The sequence below is a fragment of the Bemisia tabaci genome, chromosome 4, assembly GCF_918797505.1.
Source record: "Bemisia tabaci chromosome 4, PGI_BMITA_v3".
NCBI classification, from domain to species: domain Eukaryota; kingdom Metazoa; phylum Arthropoda; class Insecta; order Hemiptera; family Aleyrodidae; genus Bemisia; species Bemisia tabaci.
The window spans coordinates 60,058,939-60,076,882 of NC_092796.1; the positions used below are offsets into that span (position 1 = coordinate 60,058,939).

At 36.2% G+C, this 17,944-nt stretch overlaps 1 protein-coding gene across 1 annotated transcript in view; it reads right to left on the bottom strand.

Annotated features, from left to right (window-relative positions):
- Positions 1-17,153, bottom strand: part of Epg5 (ectopic P-granules autophagy protein 5) — a 37,363-nt gene extending 20,210 nt beyond the window's left edge. The window contains exons 1-16 of the mRNA XM_019059442.2: positions 14,868-17,153; positions 12,597-13,507; positions 11,296-11,448; positions 10,416-10,696; positions 9,609-9,762; positions 8,494-8,664; positions 7,605-7,828; positions 6,876-7,087; positions 5,663-5,805; positions 5,093-5,233; positions 4,426-4,595; positions 3,800-3,926; positions 2,417-2,593; positions 1,221-1,447; positions 625-768; positions 56-230 (exon numbers count right to left, since the gene is read on the bottom strand). Coding sequence (XP_018914987.2) covers positions 56-230; positions 625-768; positions 1,221-1,447; positions 2,417-2,593; positions 3,800-3,926; positions 4,426-4,595; positions 5,093-5,233; positions 5,663-5,805; positions 6,876-7,087; positions 7,605-7,828; positions 8,494-8,664; positions 9,609-9,762; positions 10,416-10,696; positions 11,296-11,448; positions 12,597-13,481 — 3,384 coding nt within the window. The 5' untranslated portion in view covers positions 13,482-13,507; positions 14,868-17,153. The remainder of the gene's footprint in view (positions 1-55; positions 231-624; positions 769-1,220; positions 1,448-2,416; positions 2,594-3,799; positions 3,927-4,425; positions 4,596-5,092; positions 5,234-5,662; positions 5,806-6,875; positions 7,088-7,604; positions 7,829-8,493; positions 8,665-9,608; positions 9,763-10,415; positions 10,697-11,295; positions 11,449-12,596; positions 13,508-14,867) is intronic.
- Positions 17,154-17,944: the final 791 nt, after the last annotated feature.

A 17,944-nucleotide genomic window follows, 5' to 3' on the forward strand; every position in this document is an offset into this window, starting at 1 on the left:
CCTGCGTAAAATTTAACTTTAACAGGTTGATTAATAGAATTAATGATATACTTACTTTGTAAAAAGTGGTAAGGATTTCAAGGACCCTCAGTCTCATATTTGCATCAAAAAAGGCAGTCTTCAACAAAATATTGATTAGATAAACAGTGCTAGCAGGTTCCATTTTCCAAACTGACAAGAGGCAATTCAGCCACAACTCAATAATTGGGCCAAAATTATTAAGCGCATAACTAAGCAAGAGAAAAAATAATAAAATACGTCAGTAAACGTGAAATAGCTGACAAAGAACTGAAAGTGAATTCTTGATACTACAAATGTCGGATGTTCAGATATTTACGGACAGACTATCGATTCAAACTTAGAAACACCTTTCCCAGGGTAAAGCCATTTCGACTTAAGAAATCAGAGAAATTCTATGCCTAACTTCCCATTAATTACTGGTTACTCTTTTTGAATTGTAAACATTGCTTCAAGTTCAGTCAGCATCAGAGGATAGTGTAGGGAAACATTGGATATAACTTTTGAGTGTTGAATCCAAAAAAATATGCAAATTTCCAGATTAGACAAAAAGTAACAAATAAAATTAGTAAATTAATTCAAATATTATAAATAATAATTACCAACCTTTCAAAATTTTTTAAATGAAAATTTATGAGGTCACCAAATTGAGCCAAAATTGGGCCAGGAAAATCGGTGTAAATGAGATTCTTGGCAGTCCTTGAGTAAGTGCGGTCTGCGGCTAATAATGACAACATAATATTGCGGAATCTGGAGAGTAAAATAAATTGTTTTAATGGAAGGACCCATAATGAATGGGAGGGGGAAAAATTATTAGAGTTTGAGTAAATTCACATTGATTTATTCTTCTCAGTGTGAAAATCATTCAACTTAAAAATTCAACATCGATTACTGATGTAACAATGCTAGGTGTATTAAGGATTTTCAAACATTCAGCACAATTAACACAGCTTTCATTTAGCAGTATTTCTTTCATTCTCTGAAAAAAAATTCGAGCTTTAGATTGAAAACAACCTCTCTCAACAAAAAAAGATAGAGCATTAGTGCCTTCTTTTTAGAAGGACGTTTAGACGTAACCCTCTCAGTTAACATAAACCTGAGTATCCATTAATTTTGATGACTTTGTCTGAATATCAACAATACCTAGAAAAAACAACAAAAAAATTAGGTGAATTCTTCAAAAGCCAAAAAAGGCTACTTACTTTTGTGATGAATACAACGATTGAGCAGATTCGATAAAAAGCGGGAATATTAGTTCCAAGGAAACAAATGCTGGGGTATAATAGTAACTATTTATTAATTTCAGAATGAAGTCAAATCCTTGGTTACAAATGAGGGGCAGGCTATGGCCACTTGTAGTCATCATCAAACTTGCATAAAATGCAATAGATTGATGCTTCCCAATGTTTTCTGACAAACATTTCATTTCCTAGAAAAAAGGTAAAAACACAAATGTTAGCCAAAATCCTTCCTTTACCAATTGAAGAAAATTATTTTTCAACTTATTTAAGATAATGAAAGTTCAGGTGTAAGGATGGATGAGATTTCCAAAATAGTTCGAATCCGACCAACGTACCATTGAAAAATTAAAGAGGAGAAATACATGTTTACTTGTTTTGCTCTGAAAAATTTACCGTAACAAGACAAATAGCAACTTTTCCTTTGTCTTGTTATAATTTGTCAGCAAAAAGGAGAACATTTGACAGTTGTTTATTGTACAAAGTATTCTGTTGAAATTATTAAAATCTAAACACAACAGTAAAATACAAATCATTAAATTACTCAATTCTCAATTTCACGTCACAGCAGTAAGTAAGTAAGTAAGGGCCGGGCTAACCGGCGAGATGCCCTCAAGGGGCCAAGGCAACTGGCAGGAATCCTGCCGTCATGCACCCCGAAGTTGGACCGTGCTCCTTAACTTTGTACTATTGACACATTGTGTATCCTCTATATTCCCGCAAGGCTCAGCGGCCATCTGATAGCCAACGGAAGGTCTTATTAAAGACTGTGGCAGACGCTGCAGAGCACGGACTTTCGGAGCACGGACTTTCGGAGCACGGCCATGCCTCCACCGAGTTGGACTGTGTTGTTGCAATCTACACTGATAGGTAGCGCTGGCAGTCGCGCACACTACGAGTTTTCACAACCCAGTCGAACAGTGCAGACGGATTACTTACTGGGTGACTATGTCCCTCCCGCACCCTGTTACCTCAAAGGGTCAGGGTATCGGAGTGGCATAGTCATCCACAATCACGATGACTGATATTTGAGTGTCCTCAAATATCATTCACCTCCGGGGATTGAACCCGGGACCTCAGTGTTGGCAGCAAACTGCCTTGACCACTACACCACTGAGGCTGTCACATCACAGCAGTAAATCTTCCATGAAGTTAAATACCTCTGTTGGGTGCTCCAAGGAGGGTAAATTCGAAACAGCCTGACAAACATTTATCACAGTCTTAAAAACTTTCGCACTGGATTGGTCCAATAAGTGTAACCGCAGTTTCAATAGAACTCTCCATGCCCATGCACTTAGAATCTGCTCAGGGGACTGCAATTTGACGATAGAAGAAACCTGAGAGCCAAAAAAATAAATATTTATGAGAGAATAGTAAAACATTCTGAAAAAGACAAAAATCAACCTGAGATACACATATACATATACATTACTGAAAATTATTAAAAAATAGATTCATCCCTCATAGCACAGATAATACTTAGTAAATGGATAAGAAACTTCCGTAGGTATCATTTGATTTTGTTCAATTAGGAGTGAAAAATATTTTAAAATAACTCGTAATTGAAAACAAAAACAAAAATGAAATAAATGAAAGCAATGATGAGGAAAGCAAAGAGACCTGTGAAATCTTTGGTACTAAACAAGCCACTCTTAGGACTTGTCTCCACGGGACGTATTCATGGGCTTTGTCCGAAGTCTGAATCGCAGAAATGGAACTTCTGGGATTATTACCAGTTATTGTCTCCACGGAACAGGGCTCTCGCGCTCCTGTGACAAGTTGGCGCAGGAAGATAAATGACTAAAAGTTGAGTATTTAAAGCAGAATTAAGATGATAATTGAACATGATTAACAACCAGACGAATTATTTTAATAAATACAAAAAACCGAGTAAACAACAAAATATTGCACGGTTTGCTTTCACTTTTTCGGCGGTTTTAGGGGTATAAGGACCATACTTGGTACTGAGAAAAGTATTGATTAACTCAATATTTTTCCCAACTTCGAAACTGGGATTTTCCCTCGGACCAATCGCGACCCTGGACCCCTGGGACGACCCGTGGAGACGAGGCCTCATATTTTGCTTTCCCATCTTCGATACAACGTCCAATGCTCAACATTCATGTTGGTCCTCTCCCCTCCCCACCCATGACTGCACAAAAAATTAATTGTCGTCGCCTTGTTCGGAAGCGACAGGCTGACAAGGCCACAAATGACATTCAAAAAAATTACTACTTACAGTAGAGAGACTCATTAAAATTTGGAGTATCCCTTTCATTGCTTTTTGTCTCATCGACTATCCTGAGACTTTATTTTGGAGATCATTTTTAAGCTTGGAGCTGACAGCAATGCTCAGAGTGTTATACCCCCTTCTCTTGCAGTCGCAATAAAAAATCCATTGGCTTTCTTTGAAAACAGAATGGCCCTACCTTATTATAAACACAATGAGATCCATCATCGAACAAAAAGTCTAAATTGAAAAATCCTTGAGCTCCTCTTTTATTTCCATAATTTGACCATGATGATGTGTAAATTCAAATTACCTGTTTCATACTTTCTGATAGAACATCAGTTTTCTGAGACCCCACAGTTTCTGGCGCATGAAGAACAGCAGTTTTAACGACTAGAATCGCAACTTTACAATGGACATCATAAGGCAGAAACAAGTTTCTGAAAAAGATAAAAATTTAAATCTCAGAATTTAAAACACAGAATTAAAACATTGATCTATTTTAACCCAACTTTAGGAAAGAGGAATCGAACACTACCGACAGGACATCTTCAATAATAGAATGTTACGGCACGAACATGCATGTTTTGCTGACAGAGGGATAAAATTTATGAGATCTCACAGCTTAATCTGGAGAAAGTCTAAAATAAAATAAAAGGTAAAAAAAAACAGGATGTTTCAAAATAATTATAATCTGGGAGAGAGCAAAAAACAACTAGCTGCATTTATTTTGAAACGTCTTGAGGGAAAGAAGTCCCGGTTTTATTTTAATCTTCTGGCCTTCCCCCTGATTAAGTTGTTATTTTGATGTTTTTTGGCTGATTAAGATGTTCATCATTTTATGAGATCTTAGGAATGACAAATACTAAGATTCTAACTTTAAAATAAAGATGGTAGATGGTGCATCTTAGTCTCAATTTAATATATATAGGAGCTTACTCATTGGAGGCATCAAAGCCATAGTTTAGGCGGTCAATAATAAAACGTCCGAGATTGTTTTCAGCGGAGATCAATGGATAGAGAAGCAACCAATTGCTAATGATGTTGAAATCTTGCTCGGTTGGCCTCCAGTTGTCTAAGCACATGGTGTTAAATAAAAATAGGGTGATCTGAGAAAGAATACAGAAACACTAGATTAATTTACGTCAGAAGAGTAGGACGCTTGTAAAATAAAAACAATTACATATTAATACATAATGCGAGTAAATAACTAAAAAGTCCAGCCATTTAAAACATTCCCTGTATTTTCAAACTTTAGGCTCAAAATTATAAAACTATTAAGTTTTAATTGAAAAATGATGAAAAAAATTTTGATACAGTCTAGACCGTATAAATTTTTTGTTTTTTTTTTTTTTTTTTATGAGATAATAGGTAGGCGACCTTGATGGCTACCAGTGAGGTCAGGAAACAAAACTCTCTTTAAAATATTCTCAGTAGTTGTTCGGTTCCAGCATTCAGACATCTTGAGACTCGGAAAATACTTTAGGAGGGACTGAAAATTATGAAAATAAGTTGACTGGTAACAGCTAATTTAGAGAGTATAGTGATATTTAAAGAATAACAGAGTTGTCAGAATAGATGAAGAAATTATGAAGATTAAAATTACCTTTCCAGCATCAGAGAATTCATTTTTGAAAATGTAAATAAACTCTGAGAGTAGATTCGGAAACCTGGTTGTTAAGCTTGCGAGCAGATTGCGGACAGATTTGGAACATTTATCTCGGCATTTGCTGGACATTACACCAACCTTAAAAATCACAAACCATGCGTATAGAATAAATGATAGAAGAAAGAAAATTCTTTGTGCAATTTCATAATCTGCAATAATTTGACTGGCTACTTCCCCGAGATTTTTAATTTAAAATTTTGAGCCGCTTACTGACCATTGAGAAGCTTGAGAGATTTTTAAACCTTGCACCTAATTTCATAATTTTTAAATCATATAAGAAAGTTTAAAAGGTAATTGCGAGAGCATTTATCTCTTCCCCTGTGTATCGTTTTTATTCATGTTTAGAAACGAGATCTAGGAAGACATTCACAGTCTCCAAGTTTCAAGCAGACACTAAAGTACAAATTTTGCGTACCTAAATAAACTATTTCTGATTTTTGTGTTTGATTGATTGAGATTCTAATTCCTTACTTTGATCACTGTTTAAATATCCCTATTTAAACTTACTTTTAATAGGAGCAATGCAATGGATTTGATGAAGACCCAATCTTCGACTGATCGGGCTGATGCCATGTTTGAAATAGTTGTTAGGAGATATATTATTTTTTCATCTGATAAAGACAACAATGTCTCCTCAAAGGCTTCAACATCTGAAAGAAGAAGAAACAAGAGTAAAATGACCGATTTAAACATTATCAGGAATTATTAGAAATTTTAAACCCCCCCCCCCCCAAAAAAAAAAAAATTGAAAAAAACTAATGTCTACCAAGAACTGGAGGGTAAGAAAATTTAATTCTTACTTATTGCCAGAGTATATTGTCAGAGGTAAGAATTAGACGTCGAAGGTGATAAACGATACAAATAATTGCAATAGACAAAAGAAGCAATGGGTCTATTGCACGCAAGAGATACAGACAAATAATGATACTCTTCACAGGTTAAATCTCACGAAAATCACGCTGGACACGTCAAAAAAGTCTGCAAACCATTCCTTAGTGCACAATCTGCATAGTTTGTAACAAATTTTTTCAAGTTTCCTGCGTCTGCGGGCAGTTTTTCTCAGTCACTGCCAACCAGGTTTGCACAAGCAGAGGAGTAAAAAAAAAACTGATCCGAGATCACAAACGATTTCACTTCTTTCGATTTCAACTTTTTCTACTATTTGATTTCAATCTTTTTCAAGTATTGTTTCTTTTTTCTTTCTTTATTTTGCAAAAGCCAGTGCTTTGAATCAATTGAAATCTTATGCAAGGTGAGTTTATAACAGTTTGCGAGACTGTTTAATTATGCAGGTTGGGTCTCATTCCAGGCAAACCTGACTACCATCCGCCAAGAAAAACTACCTGTATACACAGTGAATTTGAAAATGCATGTTACAAACGATGCAGATTGCGCTTTAAGGAGTCGATTTCAAACTTTTTTGATGTGCCTAACGTTATTTTCAAGCGAAGTACCTCTTGGAGAGGGTATTCAGTTGGCTGTTTCTCTTGCGTCCAACAGACCCATTTAAAACTTTAGCTTCCTCTGAAGCTCATTACTTAAGCCTAAGGAAGTCAAATTAATTTCCTTTTTCACAATTGCTAAAAATGTATTGATTTTGGAAAAAGTTCAAGACTCAACAAACTTATTTTAGTGAGCAGACCCTATTACAGAATTATATTAGGATATCTACGAGACTTTTACATGTGGTGCTTAAGAATTCAAATAAAAAATTCCTTACCAGGTAAGTTATTAGAGAAAGGCACAAGAAACGGAAACAGTTTGAACAAGTTATGAATGGAAAGTAAGTCGTAAGGAAGGGAAGTCAAAAATTGCCATGTCGCTTGGTTGTTGTACAAACAAAGAAAACTTCTCTTGAAAAATCCATCATACTCAATTTGCAAACGATAAAACAGACTGCTATCAACTATTGATCTAGTAGAGCAAACGGATCTGAAAGAAAAAGAATCAGACAACTAAAAAAATGAAAGAAGTTTCTATCATGCGCATCTTTTTTTTTTTTAATAATACAACCTCATAAAACATTTACAGCTTAATCATGACTTTATAAGTCATAAGCTGAGAATTGCCATACGCAAGCCAGAGATGATATGTGGTTTCTAAATGCAAAATGAAGTCCAATTGTTGCTTATGCGCTCTTTTACAGACACTGCCATAAGGTTCACACTATGTACAGCTAATAACAAAATAGTGCTTAAAGTGACACTTGAACAATTGAGATATACTTATTTTTCTTAATTCTGAGGAAAGGCTCCTAGGACACCAAGATATTCATGCAAAGTGTTGACCTTCATTAACTTTTTCTCTGCAATTATATTAATTATTAAAAGGAAAAATACCATATACTATACTTAGTTAAAAGGCCATGCCATTGGTAACGTTAATGTTCTTCAAATTGAACAACCTTTGAAAAAAAGCCTAAATTCATGAAGATATGGAGTTCACAAACCTGAAGGTTTTGAGATGATCAGAAGCATACTCCACTATATGGACAGCTAATCTTCCCAGTCTCTTAACAAATTGCTTGTAGCGAGGAGCACTGAAATTTGTCATGCCGCATTCTAAAAGTCCGACAACTAAGGAGGAAATGGCCAACATCCGTAGAATATCCCTGTCTGAGATGATACTTGGATCGTAGAAGTCATTCCCATCTCTGTTTGTAATAAGCAATAACTGTGAAAAGTAGAAACGGAAAAATTAATATTCAACTTTGGAAGAAGCGGGCAGTAAACTAAAAATTACCAATTTTCACAGCTACTGAATGATCTTTGCGGTTTCTTGGTGTTGAAGACGAAAATAAAACTTCACCCCTGATTCCTGTATTTGACCCCAAAAACTTCAAAACGAAAGATCAAGGTTCAAGTTAGAAACCTGTCAAAACTTAACGCGGACTATATTAGTTGACATTGAACCTTTTCACCTGGTAAGAATATGAAAGGAATTGCCTTGTCTTGACTCAGAATTTCAAATGGTTACTCGCATAGTGGTAGATACACCATAAATAATCACCTGGAATTAAAGTTTATGCATAAAATCAACTTCCTGATAAACATTAAAATAAACAAAAGGAATATCACACATTGATGGTCTAAGTGCAAAACCACGTATCTACATTGTGGTGTTCCAAAATTTCTACCCCTACTCTTATACAAAATATTCTGCTAACAAAGAAGAAAAATCAAGAAAGTTTTCAAGAAATTACGTTGACTAGTTTTCTCAAGAAAAAGTAAAGAACAACAAGAAGTGTTCAACATTGCAATTGGAGATACGTGGTTTCGCACTTTGGCCATGGGCATGTTTAAATGTCCTTTCACACTGATGCAGAAGCCAAAACTTACTTGTCGAAAAAATTGTTCAAAAGGTATTTGATTCAACAAATCAGTCACATCGTCTTCTTTGAGAGCGGACACAATTTTCTTTCCAGTTACTTCATCAGCTTCATCATCACCATCTTCATTCACAAAGACCCACAATGCCTCCCCTTCGGATTCTGAATCACTCAAAAATGACTGAAAGATGAAGAGAGAAAAAGTTGTTGTAAGCGTAGTCTAGGACCAAACAAGAGACATAAATGTCACTCATTGTCAGTCAATATTCAAATTCTCTGGCTCATCCTTTCCAAGAAACATATAATCCTGCAACAGTCTTTTCTCCCTTTTTTCTCTCCTTTCTTCTATTTTACTTTATCTTCTTCAGTGGAGGGAGGGGTTGATTGGCCTCTTAGCTCCCTTCCCAATAATGATTGGCTAATTTTTTATCCACCTAAAATTACGACCAAATAATTTTCTGTTTGAATTTGATAAGAATGATAAAGTTTTATTGTTTTAAATATATATTATTGCTCAGGACTGTTTTTTTATTGCTATGATTGATCATTTTTGTGATTATAACATTTATTACAGCGAATCGTTCTTATCAAAGAATTTCTTTGGATGTAGGGAATCTTAGATATATTTGGAAATAAGATATTGATGAGAATCATTCTAAATAATAAAATGTGATGGTGACCCTATGACTGAATATTTTGCCTCCCTCCCCCCTCATGACCCATTGTTCTAAAGAGCGTAAAACAGACAAATGCTGGCGCAAGTCACGATTTGTATTTTTGTCAAAGTAGAGGCTAGTTAAAGCATTGATGCGTTCAACTTCAACTGGAGGCCATTTTGTCGCAGATTAGGATAAGAACCTGCAACTCGCTTCATGTCTCCTATTTCAATTTCTTTTCAGTAGTGAATATTTTGAAAATGGGTCAAAAATGTTGACTCCTTTTGCCCCTTAATCCCAACTGGTCAGTCCCCCTTTGCAACTTTTTTTGAATTGCTTTATCCAGGAGTTTTTGTTTGATAAAAAATGGCCTACATTCTTACCGATCGAGGGTCAATTCTACCCACATGGGTGGAATTAAAATCCGAGAATACAGTTCACACATTTGATTGGATGAAAAAATACCAACCTGCAAAAACTGTTCTCTGCTATTTATAGGAAGTAATACTCCGGCCAACACTGCGATGAAATGATCTAGATATGCTTGGTCATGATGAGATCCTTCATATGGAACAGGAAGCTGAATGAAATTTGCTGCCCAACTGGAAAACCCAGCGGGACACCTGCAAAACGAGGTAAAGACGTTGAAAAAAATTCTTACACTCATGGGATATCAACATTTTGAGGGAAGTCTTTTGACTTGAGAGGTAACAAAAGCTTATAAACAAATTGGGACTGATACCGTCAATGATCAATTTGAGATTCCCTGCCAGATGAGATGGCTAGAGTAGGAGGATTCTGCATGATTTCACAGTTTATCAGGTAAAGGAAAACATATTCACACAATTCTAAAAAAGAAGTATTAGCCCACATTTTTTAGACAGGTAGACTTAATCACATTCATCGTTAAGCCCATCCCAACAATATTCATTGGCGGATCCAGCAATTTGGCAACACCGGATTTCCTCCCTTTAACCCATGGAAATGTATCGATTCTTGGAGGGGGCAGGTGCTCCAACAAGAATTGATTAATTAGCATAGATTTACATGGAGAAAATTCGGTGTTGCCAAATTGCAGGATCCGCCTCTGACAATATTAATTAAAATTATATATATTGATATGCTTAGAGTTGATACATTGTGTAGAAAATGTATACATAAATCTCTATATCTGATAAAAGAATATTCTCAGAGCACTTCTGGGTGCATTAATTCATTTTATTGCAGCATGGTATGATTGATTAAGTCTTAGTAAACAAATGCATGTAATATTTACCTTAGAATGTGATTCAAGATAAACAAGTGATCTTTCCAGGTAGCCACGCGTACCAGAATAGCAATCAACTGGTTCAGATAATTGCGTACAAAACTTACAAATCCTTCATCTGAGATGGGTTGTCTTTGGAATGCAAATAAAACAGAGATAGCACTCCGTAGTTCAATTTTGATATGACTAACTTGGTGCGAAACAGCAGATGATTCAGGGACTAGAGACACTGGGGTATTAGGATTTAAGAAATTGAAATGCGACACTAATGACTGAATAAAATTTTCGACCTGCAAAAAAAAAAGCAAAAGCCTGTATTAGCTGTAAAGCCTGAACAAATGATGGTAAAATATGGCAAATATTTATGAGAATCATTATACTTTAAACTTGAAACAGAGCCTTGATTGAATGTAACTAACTATGCATTATATTTTTCTAGAAATTCTCTTACTTCGATGTTTAAAAATATATAGCAATATAGGTTTCAATACCAATTTTGTATAGGAAATTCAATTCACACTCTGTGGACTGGAATTTGAACTTCCGGCTTCAAAATAATACCAACTTAATGCTATTCTGAGACTTTTGCTGTCTGGCAGAATAATTTACCTACACTTTAAATTAATAAAAATTGTTTTCCTGGATCGACTGAAAAGACATTATTGCACATCTTTTCAGTTTCTTTTGCTCAACTGCTAATTCGTCTCACAAAAGAACTGTATTGATCCAAAGTCTCTAAAATCTATGCTGAGTGATCTTCAAGTTGCAAAGCCCAGCAGATAGGTAAACCATAAGAATAAAGCTAATACATCTTAGAGAAAGTTATGAAAGGGATAAACTGAGACAAAGAGCATGTCCATGTTTTCAATTAAAGAAAAAAGTGCATCACCTTAAATTTAATGACTTCACAAGAGTGAATATTGAAAGAGAGTTCTTGACGTATTTCTTGGATTTCGAGAAGGCTATGAGAGAGTTTGGAGTACAGTACTTCGTTCATCCTGGAGACTCGATACTCGTACGTCCCAACAACTGGGTTACCATCCTGAAATAATGAGATTAGTCCTGGTGAGCATTCGAAACACTGAGCCGGATAGCTGAGAAAATTTATGACTTAAAAAATAAGAGTGTTCGTGTCATTTCAAAAAATGTTATATTCCAAATGGGTTCTCAGGGTTCTGTACTTTTACAATTTCCTTGAAATCTTTAGGAGTATTGGATATTCGACTAAATGGACACATGACAAAAAAACCTTCAAAACGAATAAATAAATAATTAAAGACATCAAGGGTGGCAAATCTCATTTATTTCATTTGTATTACCTGATTGAATGATTCATTTCATTGTGCAATATACCTCATTTCATTCAAATTTAATTTAAGTAATACTTCATTGTGGCTCTAGCAGGCTTAAAAAAATGAAAAGTAAGTATTTCTGAGCACTATTTTCCCAATTTTTAAGTGTACGTCTACGAATGTGAGATACATTTGTTTTCATAAGATTGAGCTTTTTCAAAACTTATTTGAAAAAGTTCAAATCAAGTATTTTAGGGTATGAAGGCCATCACCACCAGTGTTCGAAACTCACATGCGCCAACGCGCCAAATGGGCCTAAGAAATCAGTCATGGCGCCTGAAAAAAGAAGGCTCTGCGCCAACGTGGCCCCTAAAGATTGCCCCTCTCCTCTCCAAAAAAAATCCTAATTTTTCTGTTAGGTAGTTTTTCGAAATTTCCCCCAAGTTGCAGTTACTAGTTCTGTAACTAAAACATCTTGCGTCTAACTATTCACTAAATGCGCTGTGGTATGTAGGCAAAAAGTCAATTAGGCCCCTAAAAAATCTTTAATGGCCCCTAAAAATCGATCTTGATGCGCCACATGGCTCCTGAAACTCAAAGGTGAGATTCGAACACTGATCAATACAGCAAGCAAACTCAGCCTTACCTATTTGACTTGAACTTTATTGGAGCCTTTCATTCATGACTGAAAGTTCCATGTGAAGTTGATTCAATCATACGTTCTTGACTGTGGTTTTATTTTCTTGTACCTATTGAATTTCAAATATAACTAGGGATAATTTGTCCATTTTGGAAAACTGAAATATTTTCAAAGGCGGAGAAAATGTTTAAAATAAGCTTGAAACCCCCCACCATGGACATACCAAAATGAAAAGAGTTAGGATGGAATAATTATTACCTGACACTCGCCATTTTCAGATATCCTTGCAAGTTCGAGCGACCAAATGTTCTTTTGATACTCAGCGCAGTTTTGCTTTAAAAATTCCAGCTCTAGTTTGTTTTTATCAATCTTGGCTCTGATCCTTAAATAGTTCACCAGTAGATCGTACAGTGGGTGCCTCACAATATGTCCACTCCGTAGTTCAGCATCGACAAACTCTGAAATGATTGCCTCATTCTGCTCCAGCTCTTTGTTCCGGTACAATGAAGCCAACTGAGCAGGCGTAAAGGGTTCCATCTCATCTTTTTTGTGCAATAGACTAGAAAGTTCTGCTACAGAATCTACAGGACTTGTGCGAGAGTCTAGCGATAGACTCTTGGGTTGACTAGGAATGTGATTAGTGCATTCGATATCTGGAACCATACTTGGAGCTGATGGTGATGTAAATCCTATCTCGAGTTGATTCAAAGGATCAAGAAGAGTATCAACAGAAGAGTCCATTGGAACAAATTCGTTTCCATTCTCTGCAGAAGGCGCAATAGGGGTATCTACAACTGTAACATTCTTGTGATTTATTCCATCTACATCTTCAATTATATCAGAAATAGTGGCAGAAAAGCTACCAGGATCCTCAGTCGATTTCTCCAGTGTGGGAGGTTGCGGAATTTTACTGTGCACTGCCTCGATTGAATCTGTAATGATATTATCACACATGTTCACATACATAAATTTGTCATTAACCATTTTTTTAGATGCATCTTGTACGCTTGTTTCATTTTCTATGTGAACAATTGTTTCATTAGGCTTATCATGATCTCCATCACAGCCCATGGCATCTGTTATCAGGCACTCGACTTCCGATTCCTTTTTCGTTTTTTTGCGGCGTTCTTTTTGGGCCATCATGGTTGGTTTGTTTCTGCACTGGTGATCTGATGACAGAAAAAACAGAGACAAAGAGGATAATTGGGACAATATACGAGAATAAAAATCTTACACAAAATAGTCCACACCTTTCCCTACCAGATAGCTTCATCTGAGATCAAGACATCTTCAGCCGAGTTTCTATAAACTTGGTATTTTTAGATACGATCTAAAGGAGCCTGATGCAAAGAGGGTGAAACACTCTGACATTTCTGTAAAATGTCAAGGAGGACCAATTGAATTCAGGGAAAGCTCAAAACTTTTGCACACCTCCAATACGATGTTTACCGTACATTACACTACATGCTGTAAATAGTATAGCTGCATATGTAGTACAATTTAACATTTCTATTAAATCTCAGGATAAATTAGTTGGCATTTGTTTACTTCTGAGGGTCTTGCGGAGTAGACCGCTCTACAGATCTGCGCACAGCAGTGACATTGCCTGCTGTTGATCCTAAATCGCCACTGAACAACAGCAGCATGGTCTAATGTTAAGATGATTCGATGGACGCCATATTTTGCGTCAGAACGACGTGCAATGTATCGCATCAATTAGTTCCATTTTTTCAGCTACTCGTCATTTTTCTCAAAGTTTGAGATCGCAATTCTGTTGTCAGAAGACTAAAGCACTCACTTACCAATTTTCACAAACAAATTCAACATAATAAAGACGTGGTTTTTATAGAGAAAAAACATTGCATTCGATACTGATATCAAAACAGCACTTGAATGCGATATTTTCTCTTTAAAAAAACCAAGTCTTTACTACGTTGAATTTCTGTGTTAGAATTGGTAAGTGAGTGCTTTAGTCTCCTGACAACAGAATTGCGATCTCAAAATTGACGAGTAACTGAAAAAATGGAGCCAATTGATGCGATATACCGCATGCCGTTCTAACACAAAATATGGCGTCCATCGATTCACCTTAATGGAAAGTAACCAACTGCTAACTTATTTGACAGGAGCTCCAGTCACTTTTAAAACATCTCTGTTGGTCTTTAAACATCTCTATGGTTGTCACAAGTTGTGACTAAAATTATTTCATAAAATGATTATGAGAATGAATAAGGATCCGTACATATTTAGGCTGAACTTGTAAGGATTTCAATTATAATTATCCTAAACACTGGATCAAAGAAATTTGAATGTATTTAGGATTGAGTTATCCCAAATGAGAGTCATTCATAAATGTTCAAACAGCCTGTTTTAAATAACTTAAATGCAACAAACTATAGTAGCGACTTCTATTCTAACTTAACGAGTTTACATTACATCATGAGGAATAATTTAGTCGAATGTTGATGGACTTTATACCAAAAACAGAGTATGGATCCAACAAAAGGAAGGAACAGCAAACATCGTTACCTGATTTTAAAGTCTCCTGTGTTAGATCTGAAGATAAATGAGTGGAATCCGACTCTCCGTCACAGTTACAAGTTGACGGTACGCATGGCGAAGCAAATTCTGATCAACAACAGATAGCATGTTATAGGCTACATAAGACAATTAACTAACGATGTGAAAACACCTTCTGATAAAGTTTTCATTCAGTGCACTGATCTGATTCATTCTTTGTGGATAGAAACCAAAAACACAGGACAGTAAACTTGGTGTCTGACTCAATGCTGATAAACGAATCAAAAACACTCAAAACGATTTTAAAGCAATGTCAGGAGTAACACAAGCAATAGTGAACAATTAACATACATAAAGCAGAGTGGAGAAAACAGAAAAATTTGCTAAGAAAGCAGAAACCTGAGAAGTTTCATTGAAATGAAAGATACATTACATTATTCATCGTGCACAAAACAAACAAATGTCAATGTGTGATTGTGTGAGTGAGAGAACAAAAACAAAATCAGCTGTCAACCAAGGCCGTTCTCACAGAGCGCGCGCGGGAAAATTCAAATCAACAAATCTTACGTCTTTTCATTGATTTCGAAGCGCACGCACACCGCAAAAACCATCAGTGATTTTTTAACAAATTTTACAAGGCGGCATACGTTATTCTAACATCAAAGTCGTCATAAACATTGGCATCCCCCTTCCCCCCTTGGGTTAATGGTCACCCTCCGATTTGCTTATTACGGGTGTTTTACCATACATTCGAGTTATCTTCCTTTTCAGTCATGAGGGGTGTGTACTAATAAAAAGTAGCAGCAAAGAGCAAAAAATATTTTAAAACAAATAATATTAATTTACTAAGATGGTAAAAATTCTCTCAGAGTCACAAATTATACGTGTGGAGGATGCGAATTTCTCTCTCAGCTTGAGGCTGGACCGCGTAGCGACCGTGGGACGGACCCTCTGTTTCCTCCCATTCAATCTTTAAAGTCAGTACATAGCAAAAATGCTTAGAAATTGAAGAAATTACAACTATGCAAGAAGCGGTTGGTTTGGTTTTAAAAGAGTAGGTATTGGTTTACTATAGGAGCGAGAGAGCGGGGAGGTGAGTCAGCCTTAAAACGCCTTCAAATTAAAGCGCTGCAACCTCATGTACACGGAGTACTAATAATGTAAGTGCTGCTCACAGCTCACAGCAATAATAGGAATACTTGTGAAGGTATGCCTACGGAATTTAAGGCGCGCACATCGGCGACCGAAGACGGACGTGCTATTTACAGAGCAATCTTCAATCTTTAGTATGCGCTCATGATAAAGAGAAATCCGATCGAGTTCTTTTCACGAATTGTTGTGCCCATGTCGGCGGCGGCGCTGACTAGCGCCGCCTGATTCTTCTTGGCACGTGATTTCAGTTTCCCAAAAGCACGATAATTGACAGTGAAACTAGAACATCGTGTACGTCGATAAATGCTGCGTCGCAGATTTCGTGTCATGTTTCACACATTAAAATAAAAATAAATTTTAAAAAAAATCATCGTTTTAGTTTAAAATTTCACGCGATCTCTTCTTACTGTTCCATCCATACTTTCTAAAAATGTCGTGTAAAAAGTAATATCGTAAAATAATGAATATTTTCTTGGAATATGAAATCAAATCAGATATTTTTAATCGCCAAAATCGAGATTTTCTAAAGTTGTTTCTAGTTTCACCGTCTACAGATAGTGCATTGACTTACAGGGTGTTAAATAAGTCCCCTCCTTCCTGCTAGCTTTTTATCTGACTGAGGTAAAGATTTGAAACTTGGGAGACGTACCCAGGTCAAAGAGAGTAACTTCTTGGTCCCTTTAAACTTTTCAGGAGGGGGGGGTAGTGGATCTATCAATATTAACTAACTTTTCTAACGCCCTGTATGTATAACCCATTTGAGAGCCCATCGCCCTTTAACACAAAAAGAAAAATGGGCGTGATTATACATCTTATCACTCCATATCCCTTTGCAGTGGTGAGTCGTGAGGCGTGAATGATCGAATATCGATATTTCCCCATTTGAAGCTGTGTTCAAGAATCGATTATTAAGGTGTTCGTTGCGCGAACACCCTGTTTATCGATCCTTTCCCATAGGTTTAAATGGCAGATCAATCGATTTATCGCAAAGCACGTCACGCCACTGCCCTTTATAGGTGTATCGATGGTGAAAGTCGAAACACATGCGTCTCGATTTTCGATGTTGCAGATCCTTTTTACTTTGTTTCAGATAGAGACCAATACTTAACCACTATTTCTCAGAATTTTCATAGATTTTCTTCTCAATCCATGCAGAATTGTGTGTGAATTTAAGTCCAGATTCTGAAACGTAGCAATACTCGAAATATGTGTTTTTCGACTTTCGCCATTGATATTATTATAGGTACTCAAAGAAAAGATAAAGAAAAAGACGGTTGAGTCAAAATCGATTTTTTTTTTTTTTTTCAATTTATAATAATAATTGCTCTCTTTTCTAAAAATTGAGTTCAACGCTTCAAAATTACACGTTGAGGCAGTGGCTTAAAGATGAGGCCTGGAGAGTCCACAGTGAGTACGGACTCACGCCCGTAATATCACCTCAAATGAAGAACAGATGGATAAAAATGAATATAAAGGAAAGTAATAACAATTCTCTATCATTGAGAACCAGTGGCAGCAGGAAAAATTCCCTGGTAAACCCCACTTACACGAAGAGCAAAAAAAGAAAAAGGCGTCACAGACACATTAATAGTGGCTAAAACCATTTTCTGGCCCGCCGCAATGAGTGAGTACACACGGTAAAATTGCAATGTCTTTAGCTTGTAGATCGAGTCGGCCGGTAATGTCAGCAGTAAAGTAAAGCTAGATTAATAAAAATTAACTTAAAATTTGAAAGCTTTTCCGTTATGAAAATCGTGAATGCATTGCATTCAATGCAAGACATGGACCGCGTCAAGAAGACAGGAACCAAGCCACGTCAGCTATTGCCAAATTTAATCGGGCACTTTAATGTTTTACATGAAAACGGTTTTGCGGATTTTTGTGCAAATTTCATAGTGAATTGTCTGCATAGCAAAAGCATTTTAGCATTTCAG